Below are 25,201 nucleotides of genomic sequence, written 5' to 3'. Positions count from 1 at the left end.
GCAAAGGAGAAACCAGAGTCATTCAACATGACCCCAGAAGGGGACCAATGAATGTGCCTCAGAGGGTGGTAGGGTTGGCATAGCAGGATCTGCATGGTGGTAAGAGAAGGGAAAAACTGACTTGAGTCAGACAGATGCAAGGTTGAATCTTGTTTCCATAATTTTCTTGCTGTATCTCTGAGTTTTTATTTTTTTCATTGGTGAAATGGGAATGATCTCCATCCTCCCACATTATGTGGACTAAAGGAAATATTCCCATAAATGGCTTAGCCCTCGGGGCACTACCATTATTTTTCAGTCACTGGAGACAAGAAAAGAAGGCATTGCAATGCCAGAGGCAGCAGGAGCACAAGCCAGATTGCTCTCCTGCCAAGAAAATAATAATAGTGAGAGTTGCTATTTGATGGGGGCTTTCTCTGTCTGAGACCTGGGTCTAAGGGCTCTAGAAGTCCTGGTTCATTCAGGCTCACAGAACTAATGAGACAGATATTACTGTGATTACCATTCTCACTGAGCGGCAGAAGCCACCAATCCCCATCTGAGAAACTCCAAGCTCCTAACTATGACTTTCCATGGCAGAGCCCATCCCAGGCTTGGGGGAAGAGAGTCACTTGGCCCAAAGGTGATTCAGCCACTGGAATGTGGGACAGAATGTAGACCGTGACAGAAAAGTCTACCTATATTGCAAATGTATGACGTTGACCTCCTTGCTGAAGAGGGTGGAGGCGGGTGATAAGGTGTGGACCCAAGTAACCTTGGATGGGAGGCTGTCTGACTAACCATAGAAGGAGCTGTGCACGAGCACTGTACTGCCGTGGGTAAAGCTCTTTCCCACAGAGCTCCAAGTTAATGGTTCTGCAATTGTACTGGGACTGAACAAATAAGTAAATAGATGGCAGATGGTAGGAGCCAGGTTTTCCCTGTTGGAGCAGGAAGTTATAGATAAGCAATCTGGGAAGGCTGAAATAAATCATGTGGTACCCGAGGAAAGTCGGAGATATCAATATGAACTCTTTTTAGCTTTAGATAGAGCTGGATACATACAGAAATAATTACAGATATATGTGCACACATGGGTTAAGGCACACATATGTATTTCCTGGCTCTGTCTGCTGAGAGGCCCTAGTAACAGGGACACCCCAGTAGCAAGTACAAAGGCCTTGAATACAGGGCAGGAAGTGGGCCAGAAAGGAGGCTGAATGGTCGGCGGGGTTGGTAATGGTGGTGGTGGTGGTGGTGGCAGGCAGAGAGGATGCTCTACATTGAGGTCTGACACAGACCCCCTCCCTTGGACAGGGGCCAACCCAGGGTCCAGGAAAATCCATAACTAATGACAAACCGGAGCTGCCAGGGCAGAAAGTCTCAGCATAAAGAATGCAGCAGTGAGCTAATCTTCAAGAAGTGAAACTGGGACAAGGTGTCGTCAATGTCAAGTGGAAACACGAACAATGAGGAGAGGAGGGAAATGATATCATGATGGATGGCGGAGGCCTCAGGAATGCATCGGATGGCTGCACTGGAATGTTCCCCAACGCAGAGGGGGCAGAGGAGAGCCAACCTTATGACTCTGAGGGTATCTGAGAGCAGGAACAGGTCTGGCCTGGCTCAGGGGTGGAAGAGAGGAATGGGCAAGACAGAAGTATTCCTTGAGGACTGGCTCCACCCCTTTCCTGGGAAGCTTTCCTTGATAGGTCAACTGCCTGCATCTTCTCCAGTTCCCCAGGTGATGGCAGAGTGGAGTAGTTGCTGTGCATTGTGTGCCCACAAAGCCTAAAATGACCATTGGGCCCTTTATAGAAAAATTCTGCTGACCCATAGTGGAGGCAATCTAGGTAGTGCAAAAGCAACCCTAGATAATGCATAAATGAATGTGTCTGGCTGTGGTTAATAAAACTTTATTTACAGAAACAGGTAGCAGCTGGATTTAGCCTGTGGGCTGTGGTTTGCTAACCCTGACCTACAGCATGAGTTCCACTGCACAAAAGCGCACAGAGAGATTTCCAACTGTCCAGAGCCAGCCACTGCAGCCCTCAGATAGGAGCCTGTGCACAGCCAGTGCTCCATTAACACTTGGCAACCTGGCACAGGTTAGCTCTCTGGGGGTAGATTACTTCAAGGGGAATCTACAACATTCCAAAGTGAGACATAGAGAGACCTTGGAGCAGATAAGACCTCCCACCTTTTCAAGAACTTCCATTCTGACGACCCAGCAGCTCGAGTGTGAGGCATCCTGTGCCAGAACCACCTCTGGGGTGAATGTGTTGAATTTTCTGGCATTCGTTCCTCTTCCCTTTGTCACAGCACCTCTGTTCCCATTGGGGGATGACCCTGCCCATATTGTATGTTATCTTGGTGGGACTCTCCATACTGTTTTTCTGCCATTCTCTAACCAACAAGCATGTGATCCAAGTTGGGTTTATCAGTGCTGTTTCCGTGGCATCACAACCTTGAGTTCAGCACTGAAAATGATTCCAGCAGATTCATTTTCCAGTGGGGGTACCATGAAGATTGTTATTCTCACCACCCAGATTCCTGCGGCTGCCCTAAATCCTAATATTTCTGAAATTGACAGTTGAGTGGTTTCAACTGTTTTCAGAGTTTCTGATCATTCATGGCTTTCTAATAAATTTCCTTTTGAAAACTCCATCAGTGTGGTCAGATGTGGTTTCTGTTGCTTGCAGCTGGAGAAATCTGATGTAATCTCCTAATTGGTCTTAAAAATTCTAGAGAAGCCCCTTGGCAGCCTGTGGCCCCAGAGCCAGCTTTTTATAAATACAGGTCAGATCATGCCACTTCTCTGCTCAGAAGAAAACAAGACAAAACCCAAAACCCTCAGCAAGGCATGCAAAGCCCTCCTTGATTTATCCTCAAAGTTTCTCTTTTAGTCTGGTCTCCTATGATATACATCCCATGGATACTTGAAGTTCCCCCAAACATGCCAAGTATCTTTCTTCCTCTGAGAGAAACAGCTCTCTTTGGGTAGACAGATTTCGACCCTGGGATAAGCTCTGAGAAAGCATCAGCACTTAGCCGTACTGACTGGAGAAGAAGGGCAGAAAGAGGACATAAAGGGAGAGTAAAGATGGGCTGAAGGGTCTCTGCCCTGCGGTGGAGGAGACAGGGCTGGACCTGCATCTCTAATCGCTGTTCCTCCTACACTCTCCTCCCACCTCTCCTCCCAGCAACCCAGCCCCTGCTCAGGGACTCACATGTAAGCCTTGTAGTTGGATCCGATTTTCTGGATGCGGATGTCGTACTTGGAGTCAATGAAGGCCTCAGTGGTAGCATAGGTTTTGGCCATAGCCACCATGCTGGTGATGTCCTGGTAGTCATGCTGGTTTTCTACTTTGATCTGTGTGGGAGGATCAGGGGGTGAGTGCCAGCCACCAGTATTCACGGAGCACAGACCCAATGCCAGGACCCAGTGTTCTATCTATAGAGTGACCTTGAGAAAGTCACCTGCTTAGCAGGGAGAACAGGTCATTCTACTACATACATACCTGTAGATGAGGAAGAGAACATTCCATTTGGACTGTCAAGAGAATCTTTACAGAACAGGTAAGCTCTGAACAGGGTTTGGAATAGTACAGTTTTCAGCAGGAGCATTTCTCTGGAGGATAGAGGGGATGGGCAAAGCCGAGGCAGGAGGAGCCACATGGAGACGAGGGCTGTGCAAGTGGTTCAGACTGGGTGATTGGCCTGCAGGATGACGGATGGCTGAAGAGGGTTGTCAGGAAACACACCTTGGGGGACTTCAATTGCTTTGGTAAGGGTCTAGAATTTTAGCTTGAAGGCTCTGGAAAACCACTGGAAGAAGTAGAGGAGTGTAAACAAGAAAGTAGCCTAATTTGTGTTTTAGAAAAATCCCTCAAGTACTTACATGGAGGATTTCATGGCGAGTTGTATGGTGGGTTGAATGTGACATGGGGTAGAGCCCGGTTGGGAAAAAGACAGTGCATGCATATGTCCATGTGCTATGTATGTGTTGGGTATGTGCATGTGGGTTGCATGTATGTGCAGTTTGTGGGGGGGTACATGTATGTGTGACGTGTTGTATGTGGTGCTTGTAAGCAGTGTGTGTGCGTGCGTGTGCATGTGTGTGTGTGTGTGCACGTGCATATACACTGGAAAAGGCTAATTGTGCCCAACCAAAGGCCTGGGGGAGACACTCACTGTTTATTGGGCTGAGGCCAGGAACATGAAGTGGTGCCTTGGGGTCAGGGGGAGGTCCCAGGAGAACTTCCAAGGCCAATGCAGGGGACGAGGCCAATGCTCTATGGCTGTGATCTCAAGACAGGACACAAGCTGATTGCCACCAGCTGTGGACAGTTAAGAGTGCTGCCCCCTCCCCTGTTACCCTCACCGGGACAGCACAAGGGGGTCTAATGTTGGGCCAGAGGTGGGCAGAACTCAGATCCCCTGGTGGGGGGGCGGGGGGGTGTTGGGGTGGGTGTGGGGCAGCTCGTGCAGGAGGCTGTCCTGTCCTTATAATCTCTCTTAGCCCCTCTCTTATCTCCCTTGGAGACTCACCAGTGCCCTGACCACTCCATCCCTGCAGAATGATGCCCACCCACAACCTCACAACTTACAAAGAAGTTTCACAGCTCTCTCATGGGACACAAAACGGGATTGTGAGGTGGGCGATGTGGGCATTATTATGGTCATTTAACAGATGCAGAAACTTATTTCTTGCTTTGTCCAAGGCCATGTGGCAGCTAAGCACAGAGCTGGGAATGAAATTCAGGAGTCCAAGAGCACAGCTGTTCTCCAAACCATCTTGAGGGCAGCTACAAGTGCATGCCTGCTGTCCCGACCTAACAGATGGGAAACAATGATGGGGAGCAAGGCTTGGCATACCTTCTCTCTTCTTGGCTCTCTGAGAGTCCCAGCCTCTCAGCGATGACACTAAGTCCCACTTTGAGGAGAAAATAAAAGTGACCAAGCAAGAGTCCTATTTGCCATCCTTTCCCAAGTTCACCAGCTTTCCTGCCTTTTCTTCCAGGCTGCAGCGTGCTCCTCCCACTCATGGCTGAAGCTGCCCTTTGTTCCAGGTCTTCTAAGACTGACTGCTCACTGCCCTCTCCTCCTTCAATAATAGGACCTGTTAGTTTTATCTGGGGATCTAGTCTCTCAGCTAAAGATTGTTTGTTCCAGTCTCCCTCATAGATAGATGTGGCCAAGTCTCAGAGTCTGGTCAATGAACACGTGAGTAGATGTGCTATGAGCAACCTCTGGGTGGTGCCTTTACCACAAAGGGAATCTTCCTTTTCTCCTTTCCCTCTTCCACCTGGCTAGGTCCTCGGACCACAGGATGGAAGGCACATGTTGAGGATGGCTGAGTTAGGAGGTGGAAGGATCCTAGATTCCCAACACAATGGAGTCCCCAGTCTGCCCGTGACTGTGCATGTTCAGACTCTTATGTGAGAAAGAAGTAAACTTTAATCTTGTTTAACTCACTGTTATTTTGGTCTTCATTAAAGCTGTCAAATTATATTTCTGCCTTGAAGATTCATTATTCTTTGGGTCAGTCCAATCATGGGTCCTCCATTCTCCTCAAATTGTTCCTGCTTTTCAATAATCCAAGTACTCACTGCTCTCTGTCTCTACCTTCTCACTTCTCACTCACCCCTAAACTGCCATCTTCAAATTTCACTTCCCATCACTCTGCTGAAACTGAGCTGGCCAAGGTCACCTGTCACCTCCTCACTGGCAAATACAATACCCTTCTTTCGATTAGCATTCTTTTTTTTAAAGATTTTATTTATTTATTTATTTATTTATTTATTTATTTATTTATTTATGAGAGAGAGAGAGAGAGAGAGAGAGAGAGGCAGAGACATAGGCAGAGGGAGAAGCAGGCTCCATGCAGGGAGCCTGATGTAGGACTCAATCCCAGGACTCCAGGATCACATTCTGGACCAAAGGCAGGCACTAAACTGCTGAGCCACCCAGGCATCCCTGATTAGCATCCTGTTTGGCATTCCACAACATCTGAAATTGCTGAACTTTTTGACACTTGGTTTCTACATCACTACTCTCTTCTGATTCTTTCTTTCTGCAATTTCTTCACCTTATTGCCTCCTCTTCTTCCAACTTCATCTTTAATGACCAGAGTGTTTCATCTTCAGTCAAAATTTGGGGTCCGGAAGAGTTTGAGGTACCAGAATGAAAGAATGGGTGGTGGTTGTAGGGGAAGCTTTGCAGGGGCAGCTTGTCTAATTCAGTTTTGTCACTGGGTGGCTCTGGAAAGTACCAGACCTTCTGCATCCTAGTTTCCTAGACAGCACAGCATACATGGCAGGATGTTTGGACACTTCTATCTGTCTACAATGCCCATTCCCTTCTACAGTAATGAAGCACCCTGATCTGGGGCCACATGACCTCTCATGGAATAAACATTACGCTCCCCCATCTCCCTGGCACCTGTGTGTCCATGTGACCCTGTTTTCTGCTTCTGCAAGCAGAAGCAGAGTCTGAACTTCTAGGCCTACTACGAACAGGAAGGGGAGGGCTTTTGCTTTTCCTGCTGGCTGCAGTGTAGACCATCTTTGACATTGTGGCTGAAGAGCAACACCCCAGGAATGCATGATCAACAAGATGGAAGGAGCCTGGGTCTTTAAAACTGAGGAAGTTCTATGAGAGCCCTGGGTTGCTTTCACCCAGACCATGTGTGAAAGAGAAAGTCCTGGCTTACTGAAGCCACCTTAGGTCTTTGTTACACAGCTGAACTTTGTTCCAATTATTGTAGGAGCCCTAAGTAAGTATTTATTCAATGCATCATGCCTGCATTCATCTCTTCACAGGATAGACAAAAGAGATCAAAGAGAGACAGTGTAGACAGAGGCATTTAGTGAATTCATTAGCTAATTAATTTGTGGTCAGCCCAACCTCTCCTTGTGTACCTTTCTGGGTGGTTTGGGGTGGGGTGCTCATCTTGCCCTCTCTAGGAGTGAGGATATAATCCAGGTTTCGTGTATACCGACCCTTCTAAAGCCCTAGGACAAACCCTGGCCTATGGTCCTGGCAATATTAAGTTCTTTTCCTTAGAGAGAGTCTTCAAACTGTGCTATGTCTCGGTCCTGTGAAGCCCAGCTCCACCCCAGCACCACCCCAGCTCCACCCATGTCTTCCTCCCATTAGACTGCCAGCTTCTTGGGGACAGACAACCAGTCATAACACAGGTGCCTGGCACGGATGCACCCAGCATGTTTGCTGGACTGAATTTAAGGCTGGTTAAAGATTCACTTGTGACTTGAGAGGGAGTAGAGAGGTGGACAGAATACAGGAGTTTGGGAAAAGGCAAAGAAACAGTGTCCCAGGAAAACCTGTCTTTTACAAGGTGAATTTTTCTGTAGCTGCTTAGCCTGGATCCTGGGCTCTCAGAGGTTCATCTTTTTTTTTTTTTTTTTTTAAGATTTTATTTATTTATTTATGAGAGACAAAGAGAGAGACGGAGAGGCAGAGCAAGAAGCAGGCTCGAGGGATCATGACCTGAGCCAAAGGCAGACACTCAACCACCCAGGTGCTCCAAGGTTTATCTTTCGATTGTGAGAATTTGAGCAAGTCAGGAACTGCAGAGAGGCGGGCAGGGGGTCTGGAGTTGGGTGTGGTGGGTGCTGGAGGGGACTCTGGCATGGTCCTCAGGCGAAAGGACAGCGGGATCAGAGGGTACGAGGCCAGGCAGCCACAGGGATGGTGAAGTGGCTGCTGAGCTGGGGAGGGAGTCTTGGCACTCGGCTGTATTTACTAGCTGGAAACTTCTCCAAATGTTCACAGAGACAAGCTGAACACCGGAAGCTTTAAATGAGCTGTGATTCAAAATTACCATTTGCTGCTCTGGGGACCTGCAATGGGGTCACTGAGGCCTCCCTAACTCTGAAGCCTCATTCCCACGTCCCCATCTCCCCTTCCCTGTCTCTTCTTTCCCTCTTTCTCTGCCTTCCTTGACTACTCTCCCTCTCCTCTATCCTACTGTACCTGCTCTTTTTTTTTTTTTTTTAAGATTTATTTATTCATGAGAGACACAGAGAGAGAGAGGCAGAGACACAGGCAGAGGGAGAAGCAGGCTCCATGCAGGGAGCCCGATGTGGGACTTGATCCCAGGACTCCAGAATCATACCCTGGGCCGAAGGCAGGTGCTTAACCAATGAGCCACCTAGGGATCCCCTGTACCTGCTCTTATGTGTTTGTGTGCACACGTGTTTTTCATCCTGAGGGTAAGCACGGTGGGAGCATGGAAACAGGATGGAAAGGGAGGAAAGTGGGAGGAGTCGGGTTACAGTTCTGAATCTCCTTGATGGGATTCACCTCGGAAGTCTCCTATTCCAGCCTGAAACAGGAGAGTCATTTTCCATCTTTGGTAGACTGTCTGCATTTGATTGAACACCTCTGAGAGCAGGGAGCTCACTACTGGGCAAGGAAGTGAATTTCCCCTTGGGGAACTTGTTCTACTGTATATTACACCTGGAGTAAATGAGTAGTCCCAGTTACTGGTCATGAAGAGTAAGTCTCAGCCCTCAGCCTTGTGTCTGCTCTTCACGCACTTGAGGAGCCAGCCAGGTATGCCTAAGATACTGTCTTCTTCAACTCACCCTGACATGAGCAGGTTCTAGACCCTTTACTACCTTGAAATGCTCTCATTGGACAATCTTCTAAACTATGTGGTGCCTGGAATCACACCCAGCTCCGGATGTGGTTTCACTAGCCAAGACTGTAGAAGACTGTCACTTCCCTCTGCTTGGAATGCATCTGGCATACGCCTGTCTCAGAGCACTTGCACTTGCTGTTCCTTGCCAGCCCTGCTGTTCCCTGCCTGCATGGCCCACACCCTCGCTTCATCCAGGTCTCTGCTGCACATACTTGCTCAGAGCAGTCTTCCCTGACCCTCAGATGTGCCCCAACTCCTCCCACCCAGCATTCCTCATCCACTGTGCCCTGCTTAATTTTTCTCCATGGCACTTCCACCCCTACTTCACACTATTCTCTATTTGTTTGTCGTCCCTCTTCCCTACCATTCTACTAGAATGTTGGCTCTGCAAGAGCACTGCTGGATTTCAAGCACCAATAGCAGCACTCAGGGAACAAGCACCCAATAGACTTGGTTAATGATTGAATAAATATATCTAAGTGTTTCCAGGTGTTGTATTGAGTGCCCATTATATCCAGATAATTACTGACTGTTTTTCCAGATACTATGCCGGAGGCTGAGGATACAATAAGAAAAAAAGAGATTTATGATTTTTATCCAAATGGAGCTTTGAGCCTATTCATTACTTGCTCCTATTAATGCAGCTTAATACAATGTTAGTTTTTCTAAGATCCATATGGAGCTTGTTGTAAGCTAATGTCTCCAGGTCGTTTTTTTTATTGGAGTTCAATTTGCCAACATAACACTCAGTGCTCATCCCATTAAGTGCCCCCTCAGTGCCCGTCACCCAGTCACCCCCACCCCCCTGCCCACCTCCCTTTCCACCACCTCTTGTTCGTTTCCCAGAGTTAGGAGTCTCTCATGTTCTGTCTCCCTCTCTGGTATTTCCCACTCATTTTGAAACACAAGATCCTGATAAGTCACATCTCTCCGAGTGTGAACCTGAGTGGATTCAGTCCCAGAGCAGGACTTTACATTTTCCTATGTAAATATAAAGCTCTTATATTTCCATCTGTCCCTTCGTTCCCCGGTATTGACTCTGCCATCTAACCTGTTAACTTAGATGGTTAACAGGTCATTCATAATTTTGGTGCACCTTTCCTATACCTAATTCCAGCTGTTTGACCTGATTTAAATCACTTTTCTGAGTTTTATTTTTTATTTATTTATTTTTTTAAATTTTATTTATTTATGATAGTCACACAGAGAGAGAGAGAGAGGCAGAGACACAGGCAGAGGGAGAAGCAGGCTCCATGCACCGGGAGCCTGACGTGGGATTCGATCCCGGGTCTCCAGGATCGCGCCCTGGGCCAAAGGCAGGCGCCAAACCGCTGCACCACCCAGGGATCCCTGAGTTTTAGTTTCCTATCTGTTAAATGAGATAACTGTCCTGTAGGATTATTATTTTTTAAAAAGAATTTATTTATATTTATTTATGTTGGAGGGATGGAGGGAGAGAGAGAAAGAGGGAGAGAGAACAGAGATAGGGGCAGGAGGAGAAGAGAGAGAGAATCTCAAGCAAACTCCCTGCTGAATGCAGAGCCTGATGTGGCGTTCTATCTCACAACCCTGAGCTCATGACTTGAGCCAGAATCACGACTTGGATTCTTACTGACTGAGCCACCCAGGCACCCTAGATTATTATGATTTTTAAATTACATTATAATGAATATCAAAGGACTATCTAGCATAGTGTCTGGCACTTAGAAGATACTCAGTAAAAGTTGGTTCTCTTTAACTCATTGTTGGATTTTTTTCATAATTATTTACATATTTTTTTACATAACTATTCATCCAGCTACAAAATCTACCTCCTGTATAATCACCTAACTTGATGAGGAAAAAATTTTTTAGATTAATCACAGCTAAATAATGAGGAAGGAGTAAGAGAACTAGGGCATCATCCTTCTGCAAATCTCCCTAAGGCAAGAATGAATCTAGGCAACAGTGATCAATGCAAAACCTTCAGGAAAGGCTGATGGCCAACTTCCTGATGTGTTGGTCAGGCAGACAGCACCTGAATTTACAGATCAGTCTTAAATCGCAAAAGACAGTCAGACACGACTATGTCTACAGATGTGCAAGAGAAACACCTACTACCAACCGGGAAGTATTCTTGCCAAACCCAGAACCAGAGTCATATCAAATCTCTATATTCAACCCCCAGTTTATAGGATGTACAGGCAATAAGTGAACCCACAGTGGATCTGTAATTAGCCAAATTCAGAATGTAGAAAATCCTATAGGAAAATGATCTCCCCCCACCCCTTCTAACAAATAAGTGACCAATCAACCACAGGAAGAGGAACTGTTATAGATCAAAAGAGACTCATGTCATCCCAACCATGGCAGGTATGAAGCCCTTGTTTGGATACAATGAGGACAAACCAATTAATAGGGAACTATTGAACACTGACTACATATTAGATTATATTGAAGAATTATTACTATTTTTTGGTATCCTATGGTATTTGTCTATATTAAAGGAAAAAGAAAGGAGTCCTTATGTATTCGAAATACATACTGAAATAATTATAGGTGAAATTATGTGATATCTGAGATTTGTTTTAAAATAATCTGGTGATCCATAGAGACAAAAAGTAGATGAGGCGTTGCCAGGAGCCGAGGTGAAAGGAGAATGGAGAATGACTTCTGCTGGGTATGAGGTGATAAACATATCTTGGAATTATATAATGGTGATAGCTCCACCTTGTGAATATACATAAAAACCACTAAACTATACACTTTATAAGGATGAGTTTTATAGAACTAAAATGATATTTCATCTTAAAAAAATGAAAAAGTATTCAGTGGTGTTTGAGAGGAGGTGTGGAGGAGTATGTAGAACAAAACTGACTCGGTGAATAATGGTTGAAGTTGGGTGACAGGTACCTGGGAATATACTTTACTATTTTCTCTGCTGTTGTGTATATTTGAAAATTTCTGTAGTAAAAGGTTAAGCAAAGGCAGGACTAAAAGAGAAAGACAAGTAAGAGTGAGAATGTAAAATTGTCTTTCAAAGGAGGCTAAAAACCTATCTGGTAATATCTGACTAGAGATGTGACCCCATTTTGTAGGGTTCATTGTAGGAAACTTTGGTCAGTCACACAAATTCAGTCTCCTGAAGAGGAAATGCAAGCAGATACCTAAGAGAATTGCAACCATTCTTTTTTATTTTTTTTAAGATTTATTTATTTATTTGAGAGAGGGAGAGAGAGAGAGAGAGAGAAAGCTTGGGAGAGGAAGAGAGAATCTGAGTGTGGAGCCCGATGCAGGGCTTGATGCGGGGCTCGATCTCACCACCCTGAGATCACGATCTGAGCTGAAATTAAGAATCAGATACTTAACCGACTGAGCCACCCTGGTACCCCACAACCATTTTTGGAATTAAAATTCATGTGGCATCTCCCGGGCTCCTCCTATAGAGGACACTGTGATGTGGAACAAATGTCAACAATGCTCCATGATGTTTGATGTTTCTTATGATACTCCTTAGGGTAGGCTCATGTACTTGTGTCATCTCCTTAAAGTATGATTTGAGGAAGGCAGTTTTACAGATAGCCAATAAATGCAACCCAGTGATCATTTTGATCCAAATTTTATAGTTTATTTCTTATTTGAGAAATGAATACATATACTCACAGAGCAAAAAATAAAGTCAAAGATATAAAAATAATATATGGGAAAAAATAAGTATGTCTTTTACTCTAAACTCCAAGCCCCTTGGTGAAAAGATTTCTTTGTACTCTTTTGGAAATATTCTATGAATATAATAGTGTAAGATGATATAAGATGCATCTGCTCAGGTATTTGGTCAAATATTCTGGATGTTTCTGTGAGGGGGTTTTGGTTGAGATTTGCATTTAAATCTCTGGACTTGGGTGTTATTCTGTATGTTGGCAAATTGAACACCACTAAAAAATAAATTTATTATAAAAAAATAAAATAAATCTCTGGACTTTTGAGTAAAGCAGATTGCCCTCCATAATCGGTGTGGGCCTCATCCAATCAGTTAAAGGCCTGAATAGATCAATATTCAGCATCTTCAGCCTACCAGCCTCCTCTGCAACCTCCCCCCATAATTGTGTGAGCCTTAAAAGGCTGGGTGGCTGGAGATGTGAGATTTTGAGGTGATGATTTCTTTGGAAAAAGCTGTGCCAGTCTACTGCTCCTCTTGATATATCTGGTAAGAGCATCAGCAGGACAAGGCGGATGTGTGTATGAGCAGCAAGGCAGAGCTGGTATGCTGGAGCTGATGTGCTCCCAGGCTACCTGCAGCTAGGCACCCCAGACTTTGGTCTATCCAGGCTAAGAATGTGAGCACTTCCTGTAAACCACAGGTGGTCTGTGTAGGAGAGACCCCAGCCATGAGCCATTTAAAATCCCCCATGGAGGGAGCAGTGGCTGAAGGGGAGACATGGCTACTTCCACTGCCACCACCCTGGTCCAAGCCACCATCATATGTCATTGGACCACTGTGACCATCTTCTTTTAAAATTCCTCTTGCCTAGGCCAAACCTCAGACTGGTTTCCTTAGCATCTCTGGGTGTTGGCCAAGGCATCAGTATTTTTAGAAGCCCCTCAGGCAGTTGTGTGCAGCCCAGGTCACAAAGCATGACCCTATGTGATCTGGGTTCTGCTTATCTCTCTTTTGCATTCAGCCAAACTTGTTTCTGCTTCACTGCCTCTGGACTTGCTATTCCCTCTGCTTGGAACAATTTTCCTGAATACTTTCCCAAGGCCTGCTTCTTCAGGTCTCGGCCCAGATGAGTCCTTAGTGGAGGGGTTTCCAACTACCTAATGTAAAGCAGCTACTCTTCCTTGCCCGCTCTTAAGTCTCTACCCAATTACCCTGGTTTATTGTTACTACTTCTTTTCTTACCACCTTTGACGATCTGAAATTACTTATCACCTAACGTGCTTATTGTCTCTCTCCTCCACAGTAATGAAAGCCAACAAGACCAGTGGCCTTCTGTGTGTTGCTAGAGAGACAATGTAACAGTGTTTAAGAATGTAAGCTCAAACACCAGGTCCATCACCTATTAGCTGCGTGACCTTGGAGGAAGTTACTTAGCCTCTCTGTGTCTCACTTTCCTTATCAGAAAAATGTTGGGTACCTTGGTGATATAAAGGAGCTGATCCACAACAAAATGTGGATAATTTGCTGGATTACTGTTGAACATCATTGGATTGTTGTCAAGCATTAAATAATACACTACATGTAAATGGTCTGGAAGAAGGCTTAGTTCTTAGTTCACAAGAATTTAGTAAATGTTAACTGTTATGATTATTATCATCCCCTCCTATACCCTGAACACCCCAGTCTAGTGCTTGGCACACAGGAGGAACTCAATAAATATTTGCTGAAAGAATGGATGAAGAGCCCAGTCATGGTAATAGCTGAGTGCAGGGAGCCTAGGCAGGAGGGAAAAGCAGGTGCAGTGGCCCTGAGGCTGATGGTACCCATGGAAAAGAGACTCACAAACAACAGATAATTGAGCTGTAACACCTTCTCGTGGAAGCTGAGGGAACATAGGGTTTCATGCTTGAACACAGGCAACCCTATCTCCCTATACAGATGAACACAGGGATTGGGGCCAAGATCCTTCCCAGAAAATGGTCTGGAATCAACCCGTCCAAGAGACATGAGTGACTGAAGTCCACTGCCCTATTTCAATAGCCTAGGACACATTTCATGCAAATGTGACCAGCAGCTCACCCTAGCCAAATCCATCTCCATCAAGTTCCCATAGAAGGCTCAGTGTGGAACATGTTCCTTCCTGGTGTGATGGCCCAGACAACCTTGTTTTCTTGAAACAAAGATAACTAACTACATGAGGCAATTTACTGAACGAGGTTATTTACGAATAAGCTAAAAGCTGGGAGGACAGCTACCAACAATAATAACTGTAGCTTCAGAACACTTGCTCTGTGGTGTTTCTGGCAGTAATCAGCTCACAGGGCCAGCTGGAGATTCAGGCCACTCCTAGCCTGAGATAATAAACCGTAACCCTGGCACACAAATGGATGCTTGTTTTTCTGTTTTTATAACAGGAAGGCGTGCATCCAGCTCATTCCAGAGTGGTATTCGCTCATTAAGAAACTAGTTAGATGGGGTGAACAGGGATGGGCTGCATCTCTGTTTTTCCTCCCAGTAAATTTTTACCAGTCTCGCAGCTCCTAGACTCTTGAGGCAGGATTAAGTACAGGTTGTGTGTGTAGGTCATTAATGTTAAGCCATGCTTAGGGTTTAGCTCAGAATTAATTCCTGAGGTCAGCATTGAAAGCCTAAAAGAGGTAAGTGGGAGTCACTATAATGTAATGGAGAAGTTCTCAGACTTTCTTGGGCTCATGGCTTCCATCTTAGGAATTATTTCACGGCATTTTTAGGCCAAAAGAAATATCAAACAGTTTCACTTATTAAGTACTTAGAGCCAAATAGCTTACTAAGTACTTATGCCCTAACAACTTGGTAATTGGAAAACATACGCATAATGTTTTTACTTCCTTTAAAGTAACTACAATTACTTATTAATGCGATGTGTGCGCTTGTTGGGCACTGCACAAATTCCTGACCTTGGTCCCGAACCGGACACCATCACCCTCATTTCCTGTTCCACACTGATTTTCATAGAGTACTTACTTTTTTAGCGTAACCACCACCAAAACCCCAGCTTTGTAAAGATGTGATGTCACTGAGAGGAACATGTTGTAATCTGCTGTTGAAACTGTGAACTACCTCGGCTAGCAATCTGCACGGTGTCTGACAGATGTCTAGAACTGCTGTTCCTTGAAAATTCAAAATATACCATGCTGTCCCCAGGGTATCTGAATGTAGGGTTTGGGAATCGTGGGTCTAATGTTATTACTTTTGGCATTCTCCCCAGCAGTAAATAACACAAACCTCTGGTGCAATATCCCTGGCGAAAAGCCTGCCTGCTCCTCATGGAAACCGGAGGTCTTGAGAAAGCCACAGAGGCGGAAATAGCCAATGAATCAATCTATACTTCAAACCAGTCCACACTTTAGGAAAATTAAAAGGATGTTACACTTTATTAAGATGGTATAGTGGCTTGAAAGGACCATGTTTTTAGTGCAAAGGTGGTTTAGAGTCAGCTCGGTATTTAGAAGGGTCCTTAAACATACCTGAAATGAAATAACATGTCATCCAAGGGCTGTATTAAACAGATAATGAAGGCCCAGTCCCCATCATTGAGGAGCCCATGGAAGAGACAGTTACAGGGACAGACAATTCAACAGAAGACTGCCCTGGGTATGCAGTGGAGGGACCCTGAGGCCTGAAGGGTGGGTGGGGTGGGGAAGGGTTCCCACATGAGGGGACAGAGGCCACCCAATTCCCTTTGTAATGGTCAGGGGGAGAAGGATGCATTTAAATTCAAAGTTCTCTCTTCTTTCTGAAATGGCAATACAACAACTCACAGATTGTTATGGGGCTTTCCTTCTCTCAGTATTTTCACACAGTCTTTCAAGGGTTCTAATCTGTTTTTTAATGAGCACTAACTGTGTCAGGAATGGTACTACATAGGTTATATGCCTATGGCTATGATGTCTTCACACAAGCCCGGTCTCTGTAAACAACTAGAAGACTAAAAAGAGTTTACAAGGCGACTGTTGGAGGTGGTGGGAGTAGGCACTGCAAGCCCGGGATCCATCAGAAAAGGGAAATTCAAGAGGGTGCCCCATGTTCACCTGGCCCTCTCCTAGCCACATCTGTCACTCTGTGCTGGCCTGTGACGCTTTGACACAGGGTCTCCTGCACTCCCTAAATGCTTCCTGCCTCTGGGCTGTTGCATGCGCTATTTTCTCCCTCTGGAAGGTTCTTCCCTGTGTGGCTCATATGGTTGGCTTGCTGCCATTCTTGTCCTTGTCTAAATGGTACCACTCCGGTTTTTCTGTCTCCACTGTGTTGTTTTCTCTTTTAACAGCCTGTTCTCCTGCCTCATACTGAATACAGTTTATAATCAGGTAATTTTTTTTAATAATCAGGTATTAACTGCTCATTTATATACACTGTCTGCCTCTCCTACCTGCTCATGACTTCTGTATCGAGTGCCTAGCACAGCCCGTGGCATGCAGCAGGTGCTCAATAAAGGGCTCTTGAATGAAAGAAGGAAGGGGGTGCCTGGGTGGCTCAGTTGATTAAGCATCTGATTCTTGATTTCGACTCAGGGTCCTGGGATTGAGCCCTGCATGGGGCTCCACACTCATGTGGAGTCTGCTTGTCCCTCTCCCTCTGCTCCTCCTCTCACTCACATGCACACACACACACACACACACTCTCTTCTCTCTTTCTCTCTCTCTCTCTCTCAGATCAATAAATAAGGTAAAATCTTAAAAAGGAGAAAGAAGGACGTATGAAATTGTTTCCTTCCCTTCCTGGGAAGGAGGTGGGAAGGACGGGGAGACAGGGAATACCTCTTTCCTTTTACAACAGTCACTGAAAAGTGTTCATGAGGGATTTGGGACTTGAAGACAGCCTCTGTCCACTGTGTATTCTCCCACTAACCTTGAGCGCTAGTAAGAAGAGGGATGGAGACTCACATACAGCCGTGGTGACTTTAGAGCCCCATGATCTGTTCACAACACCATCCTGCCCTGTTTAATGGCAAAAGATTGAAGTGACTTTTCTCTTCCTACTTTTTCCTTTCCCCACTTGGCTCTTTTTCAAGCCCTACTGACAGATGGACTTGGGCTGGCAAAGTGCAGTTCCTGAGCACACAATGGGGCAAATGCCCAGTCTCCTCCTGGAAGGATCCAGGGAGGGCAAGCTCTATGAGCTGAACTCCTTAGCCAAGGTATCCCCCAGCTGGAATCATGGCCCTGATGATTCAACCCAAGGGCCCCCTGGCCAAGGCAGCCCATGCCAGGGTACCCCGATGTGGCTGACTCAGGGCTAAGTCACAGGGCAGGCTGCCACCACCTGAATCACTTGCCTCCACCTCTGGCTAAAAGAAGAGGCTGGGGGCTGGGGTGGGGCACTGGGCTGGGACCATGTGTCTCATCCTGTGAATACATAATGATGATGACTGTAGTAACAACAATGATGGGCAATGACAGTCACCTTTAATGAGTGCTTTTTATGTGCCAGGTGCTATTCTAACAACTAAATATTAATTCACACAGTCTTCATTACCATCTTATGCAGTAAGTACAATTGTTTTCCCATTTCACACATGATAAAACTGTGGCCCAGCAAGGTTATGTAACTGGCTGCAGGCAATTACACACAGAAGAGGGCTGGCACACAGAAGAGTTGAGATCTAACCAAGGTATGTCTGATTCCAAAGCCCAGCCATTCATTTGACAAGTGTTTACTGAGCCCTTCCTATAAGCCAGGCACTGTTGCAGGCACCAGGGATACAATGCAGGGTTGGGTGAGAAATTAACAGGCAGATATATGACATATTAGGTGGAGACAAGTGTTATGGGGGAAAATAAACCAAGCTAAGGTAGGTAGGGCTTTCTGGAAGTTAGGGTGGGGATGTTATTTCATACAGAGTTTTCTTTCGAGTCCTCCCTAATAAAGGGGTATGTAGTAGAGACCTGAAGGAAGCAAAGGAACGAGTCACAGGCCTACCCTGGGCACAGAAGAGCAAGTGCCGAGACTGTGTTTAATTAACGAGTCACAAGGAGGCAGGTGTGCTTGCAGCCAAGCAGCTGAGGCCAGAAAGATGGAGGGAAGTCAGGGCAGTGGGGAAGGATGCAAGTCAAGGATGTCAGAGCCAACACAAGGACTTCTGTTTTTACTTTGAATGACATGGGGATCCAGAGAGGGTTTGGGGTAGGGAAATGACATGATCTGACTTATGGTTTAAAAGATTCACTTTGGGGGATCCCTGGGTGGCTCAGTGGTTTAGCGCCTGCCTTTGGCCCAGGGCGCGATCCTGGAGTTCCCGGATCGAGTCCCACGTAGGGCTCCCCGCATGGAGCCTGCTTCTCCCTCTTTCTGTGTCTCTGCCTCTCTCTCTCTCTCTCTGTGTGTGACTATCATAAATAAATAAATAAATAAATAAATAAATCTTTAAAAAAATAAAATAAAAGATTCACTTTGCTATGAGGAGACCAAAGCAAGGGCTAAAAAGGCAAGAGATCTGTTGAAAGTCTAGTTTAATAATAGAGATTAGTGATGACAGTGGCTTGAGCCAGGGCAGTAGATCCTAGAACAGTTTTGAAGGCAGAGTGGAAAGGATTTGCTGATGGGTAGGATGCTAGAGAAATGCAGGACTGCAGAATGGCTTTAAGGGTTTTGGTTGGAGTAGCTGGAAGCATGGATCCCCCTCTCTTCCCCTGCTCCCTTCTCAAATGGCAAAGGCTGTGGAAAACCCAACTGCCCAGTTGTATCCACGGTCAGACGTCCTGATGGACATTTCTACAAAGAAGTCTGGAGTTCAGAAGGGAAGACTCCCCTGGGGATTTAATTTGAGAAGTTGTGGATATGCAGGTGGTATGGAAAGCCATGGAACTGAGTGAAATAGCCAATGAAGGAAGATGAGAACTGGAGGGGGATCCAGAGGTTAGGGGTCAGGAACATGAGAGGGAACCAGCAGAGGTGACTGGGTGAGGCATAGACAGGGTGTAGCAGGAGAACCAGGGGAGCCTGAGTGCTCTCCACAGCGCCATCCTGTTTGGAAAGCCAAGCAGGGCTTAGCGTCCCCAGAACTCTTAACTTCTTTCCAGGAGAATGAGCAGGGTGGTCACTCAGGGGCCACACGATTGCTCATCAGCTCTCTCATCATTAAAGTGAGTCTAAGCCCCTCCCTCCCATTGTCTCCCCGTGTCTCCTCTCTGCCTTACTTCTTGCCTGACTTCCCCCAACACAGACCTGTACCTTCTCTCATGCCCACTTGTGTCTCCTCTGTGCCAGGAGCCATGGGGTGGAATGTAGTTGAGGAAAGGAGAAGACCAGAAACAACTAACTGAAACCAGGCAGGATGGGAATCATAATGCAAATGTCCCAGAAGCTCAGAATTTCTTTTGCTTGTGTGGTTTACAAAGCACCTTCATTTTTGATTCTCTCTTGTGGTTGCTGAAGGGAAGCCTGGGGTGTTCAGAGCAGGGCATCAAGGAGGGACCGCCATGTCATCCCAGGACTCCATCTTGACTTCCCAGCAGGGAAAAAAGGTATGGAAGTGGAGGTCCTCTGAGATGGTTGCTGCCTTCTGCAGTGGATGCTGCAGGTGCCACCTGAATGCCCCCTCCAGGACAGAAGTGCTCATTCCCCTGATGTCTGGTATGGTGGCTGCTGATGGCTCATGGCTGAGTGACTCCAGGAATTGCCCTCAGCTAAGGGGCAGGGCCTTGCCCAAGTTCATGCCATGTTCCTAGGGCAGGCCATGTGCAAGACTGGTTGGTGCAGGAGTTCAAAGGCCTGGCTTTCTTGCCACCATTTGTGACCATTCTGAAGGGCCTTCTCAGCTCTAGGACCCCAGTGGGATCAACTGAGGTCCCTCTTGTAATCACCTTGTAGTTCACACTCCCCTCAATCCTACTTCCATCACTGCTCAAGTTGGTATTCCCAAGTGCAGTCTGTTGGCAGAGCAGACCCCAGTAAACACCCTGTAGTAAATCCTCACCTCAGATTCTGCCCACCATCCATTCCCCCACTTTCTCCATCCATTCTGTTTAGGTTTCTACTCCCTCCACCCAGCCACGGGGTTCAGTGGAACTGACCCTACTCCCAACACAAAAGGTAGATACTGATTATCTTAAGTTACTTAGAACACAGCACTCCTCTCTCTGGGGTCTGGGGACGGACCTGTGAATCCCAATCAGATGTAAGAGAACATCCTACTCCATGATGGATATGAGCAGGGAAGCATGGGGCATATAACCCAGAATGCCACAGCCAGCCTGCACAGGACAAGGGACATGTCCAAGAATGAAGCTGAGCCCGAGGCTGGCCAGCAGAGACAGAAGGAGCCTAGGACCTTGGTGACTTCACTGAGATGCTAATCCCCAGGTCTTCAGAGTGTTTCAGCCAGATAAAGGTAGAATTTTTGTCACTTCTAGCCAAAATGATCCTGATATAAGGTGCATGCATTTAGTGGCTACTGGCTGCCTAAACCTGCTTTGCTGGCCTGTGGGTGTGTCTGTGGGAAGATATTCATACCAAGGCTTATCTGAGGTGGAAATTTATTCTGAAGGGACCTGGGGCCCCTGAGTCCTTCTTCAGAAGAGAGTAACTGTAGGATGGGGACAAGCTACGGGGGGAAATCTCTTATTTCCAAAGTCCTTCCATGTGAGGGGAGCAACACCCCTGGCCCATCTGCCCCTGGCCACCCAGTCCTCCTCAGAGGGAGTCACCTACTCCATCAGTGGGTTTGGAGGAGAAATGGTGCAAGTGTAGTAAGTAGCCCAGCCAATTCTCCTCTCCTTTCTCTTTGGGAGCTGTCTTTCCTACAAACAGCATGTAATCTGCTCTGCTTCCCAGATTATAAGTTTTTTTCAGGTCAGGCCCCAAATGTGGGGAAGCCTGAGGCAGCCCAACACTGTCTGTGTTTGATGGGTAATTCTAATTCTGGGGTTCACTAATGAGAAACCCATTTGCCTGCACACCTAAGCCACATTGTTTGGTAGCTCTATTCGTACTGAGGTGTTACATTTTATTTTTCAAAGTCCTTATGATATGCTAACACCTCACACAGAGCCTGCAACATAGCTGACTGGCTGTAGAAGCAAAGTTAAGCGCAAGGTGGGCAGATGACCTTTAATGCTTTTTTCCAGTCTGAGACCTGAAGATTCTGATATCTGACAAAGGGAAGGGGGCCAGTTCTGCAGAAGAGACAAATTTTTGGTCCCCTAACACTTAATTCTGAAATGCATTTATTCAATGGTTTCTCATAAGAGAACTGGCACAATGAATAACAAATAGCGCCACTACCAGCGGTTTTAAAGAAGTTGCCAGAAATTCCCCTGGCCCTACTGGAATCTCCTGCCCTTTTCTACCTTTCTTGCTAGCCCCACTTTGTGGGCTCTCTCTCACAGAGCTCCTCAAGGTCTGATTTTTTTCTTGCCCAATGTGATCTGCAGTAAACCTCCTTTTTGGGGTCTGAGGACTCTCAACCTTCAGGCAAGGCTTGGAGAGGCATTACTCAGTTGGCCTGGAGGGGCATTACTCACTGAGAAATGATGGCCCCCTGAGTGACAGGCCCTGACAGACAGCCTGTCCGCGCCCCCCGCCCCCCGCCCACCCCCCGGGAGTCCCTGGCTAGCATCCCCTCTGTCTGGGCTTCCACAGGGAGTGTCCCGACCCTGGACTTGACCGGTTCTGCCTTCCTGTCAGCACTTGTTAGCTAAGCTGCTCCACCCTACTCTCTTTTCTGCCCTACAGGAGAATAAAAGAAGCCTCATGCCTCCCAGGCAGGATCAGATTCCAGATTGTTTGTAATGAAAACATACCAAGCCAAGCAAACAAAGCAGATGCTCCCATGGCTGTGCTCTTTCTCTGTCTCACTGTGGAGATTTCATTGCTTCGGGCCATGTCTGTAGGCAAGTGCCCAGGATCTTTCCTGCCCATTGTTGGGGTGCGTCAACCTGGGCTTTTGTGGCAAAGACACAGGACCAAGCAAAAAAATGAGAAAAAGAACACTGAGAGCTATGAGACTCAGACTCCACTTCTGGCTGGAAAGAGACCTCCCTGGTGACCTTGGGCAAGTAACTTTCCCTCTCTGAACTCCTGACTTCAAAAATTAACCATGCTAGCTTAGGTTATAAAAGCAAGTCAGCCCAGCCATCACCACTGTATCTCATGGAAAAAAAAAAAAAAGCAAATCCAGGGCAGCATTACTCACAATAGTCCAGATATGGAAGCAACTTAAGTGTCCATCCTTGGATGAATGGATAGACGTTTTATGTGCATACGCACACACACACACACACACACACACACACACACACACACACTGGAGCACTATTCAGCTAATAATAAAGAAAGACATCCTGCCCTTTGTGACAACATGGATGGACTTTGAGGGCATTACTCTAAGTGAGATAAGTCAGAGAAAGACAAACACAGGATGATCTCACTTGTACATAGGATCTTAAAAAGCTGAACTTATGTGAGGAAATAGAGTGCAGAATTGTGGTTACCAGGGTCTGGGGGTGGTGTGGGTAACTGGAGAGACGTTGCTCAAGGGTGCACATATGCAACTAGAAGATGAATAATTTCTGGAGATTTAGTGTACAGCATAGTGATTAGAGTCAACAATACTGTATTAGGTTACTTCAAAGTTGCTAAGAGTAGATCTGAAACGTTCTTACCACAAAAGAGAAATGATAATTATGTGATGTGATGGAGGTTTTAAGTACCCTGTGGTGCCAATTATTTTGCAATACATAAATGCATCAAATCAACATGTTATACACCTTAATCTTACACAATGTTATATATCAATTATATCTCAATTTAAAAAATACACTGAGGTGAAGAGTGGTCTCTGAAGCGAGATTGCCTGGCTTTGAATTCTGGCTCATCAAGGACTTAGGGGGGTTGACTCCATTTCTTTGTCTTCTAGTTTCCTGAACTGTAATATGGTCATTAATACCCAACTCAGAGGTGTTACAGGTAAGTCGAGTAAGTTAACTGTGTCTAGTCCTCAGGCTGTACTGTTGTACTGAGAGATAGGGCAGCAGATTTTTTTTTTAAGATTTATTTATTTATTTGAGGGGCACCTGGGTGGATCAGTCAGTTAGGCATCTGCCTTTGACTCAGGTCGTGATTCCCCGGTCCTAGGATTGAACCTGCATCAGGCTCTGCTCAGTTGAGAGCCTGCTTCTCCCTCTCCCTCTGCCCCTACCCCTGTACAAGTTTGTGCTCTCTCTCTGATATAAAATAAAATAAAATAAAATAAAATAATTTACTTATTTGAGAGAGCATGAGAGAGAGCACATGTGTGTGAGTAGGGAGTGGGGAACGGGGGAGAAGCAGAGGGAGAGAGAGAATCTCATCCAGACACTGCGCTGAGCAAGGAGCCTGATACCGGGCTCGATCTCATGATCCTGAGATCACAACCTGAGTGGAGATCAAGAGTTGGATGCTCACCCAGCTGTGCCACCCACCCAGGTGCCCCAGGGGGCAGCAGAACTGTATGAGCATAGAATGGGCACAAAGTCAGCGGAGGGTGTCACATCCACTGAGGGGTTGGGGAGAAGTTCAGGAAACTCTTGAGCTGGGTCTGGTGTTGATGGGTCCGACACAGGTGTGGGGCACTCATGGAAGATAAAAGGAGGAGGGAAAGGCAGAGAGGCCTGAACAGCCTGGAATGTTTGGGGACTGGAGAGGAGCTGGGTGGGGCTGGAGTTCTGGGAGGGGGTGAGGGGGTCTGTGTTGAGAGGACCTGGAGGATCTGGTGGACCCTGGTGGATCTTGTAGGCTTTACCTGTGGACAAGATGGAGCCACTGTTGGGTTTCAAGCAAGGAGTGATGCAGCCAGTTCTAGGATTTAGGACCTGCGCTTCAGCAGCCACAGTGGAAAATGCACTGGAGGGGCCAGCCAGGAGGCTGGAGATCATTTGGACAGTGACTGCCGCCAATGAGACTGGGAGAGAGGCTGAGCTGTCCTGGGGCAGGACAAGGAGAGGAGAGAGGAGGGGCGGAGGAGAGAGGAGGGGGGAGATGCAGGAGAAGCATGTGGTGGGTGGGAGGGGCTGCGAGGGCACAGAATCATAGAACTTGATTGTTGAATGCTACCACATGGCAGCCAAGGCTGGGAGTCCTTCCCAATGGCACTCCTACTAGGCTGCAGATGGGGGGGACTGAGGTATGGGGAGGGTTGAGTAACTTCAAGGCCGTACAGCTAGTGGGCAAAGAAGGATGCCTGTCCAGCAGTCTGATTTCAGAGCTCTCAGCTGTAAATACTTCCCAGGGCTGCCTCTCTGTGGGAAGAAACAACTTCTATCAAGTGCCTTCCATATGTAGGCATTGTTCTAAGTAACTTACCCAAGGTTATTCAGTGAACAAGTGGCCAAGCTATGACTCAAACCCAACCGTGGAGCTGCAGGATTTGCACTCCTTATCACCATGCTGAACTGCTGGGATCCAGGTGGGACCAGGGAGTGGACGTGACTGTCTAAGGCATCACTGTTCCCAGAGCCACATGAGTAATTCTAAATTTTCTAGGAGCCACATTAAAAAGGAAAACAAAAGCAGATGAAATTAATTTTAAGAACATATTTTATTTAATCTAATATATAAAAATGTTTATCATTTCTATGTGTAATCTTCATAAAAAATTAGGAATGAGATACATTATGCTCTCCTTTTCTGGTCTTTGGAATTAGATGTGTGTGATGAGAATGGTTCTCGCCATACTCTTTTTGTTCTTAACACAGAAGGGAAAGAGAAATGTTCTGTGTTGGGCCTTGGTGTGATTTACATAAAATTGGGATGTACTGAAGTTGAACATGTGGAGTTGACGTGGCCCACTGTGTGACCAGGGGAGCAGGTGGCCACTCTGGACAGTGGGTTCTGATCCTAAAGTCATGGGGGCAGGGATTACTATCTCCAGATCCCCAGATGGGACTGATGAGATACAG

General features: G+C 46.4%; 1 protein-coding gene and 1 long non-coding RNA gene across 4 annotated transcripts in view; one reads left to right on the top strand and one right to left on the bottom strand.

Annotated features, from left to right (window-relative positions):
- The window catches only part of SYN3 (synapsin III), a 453,900-nt gene that overhangs the window by 26,124 nt on the left and 402,575 nt on the right, over positions 1-25,201 (bottom strand). For all 3 annotated transcript variants that reach the window (XM_038550747.1, XM_038550748.1, XM_038550749.1), the window contains one exon: positions 3,210-3,352. In XM_038550747.1, the coding sequence (XP_038406675.1) occupies positions 3,210-3,352 (143 nt within the window). The remainder of the gene's footprint in view (positions 1-3,209; positions 3,353-25,201) is intronic.
- Positions 3,505-5,411, top strand: LOC119873638. Its single transcript, XR_005365661.1, has 3 exons — positions 3,505-3,558; positions 4,525-4,636; positions 5,003-5,411. It is a non-coding gene; the product is annotated as an uncharacterized LOC119873638 (long non-coding RNA).

The sequence above is a fragment of the Canis lupus genome, chromosome 10, assembly GCF_011100685.1.
Source record: "Canis lupus familiaris isolate Mischka breed German Shepherd chromosome 10, alternate assembly UU_Cfam_GSD_1.0, whole genome shotgun sequence".
NCBI lineage: Eukaryota > Metazoa > Chordata > Mammalia > Carnivora > Canidae > Canis > Canis lupus.
The sequence above is the reverse complement of the archived record's forward strand: the minus strand, read 5'-3'. Positions and strand labels throughout refer to the sequence as shown.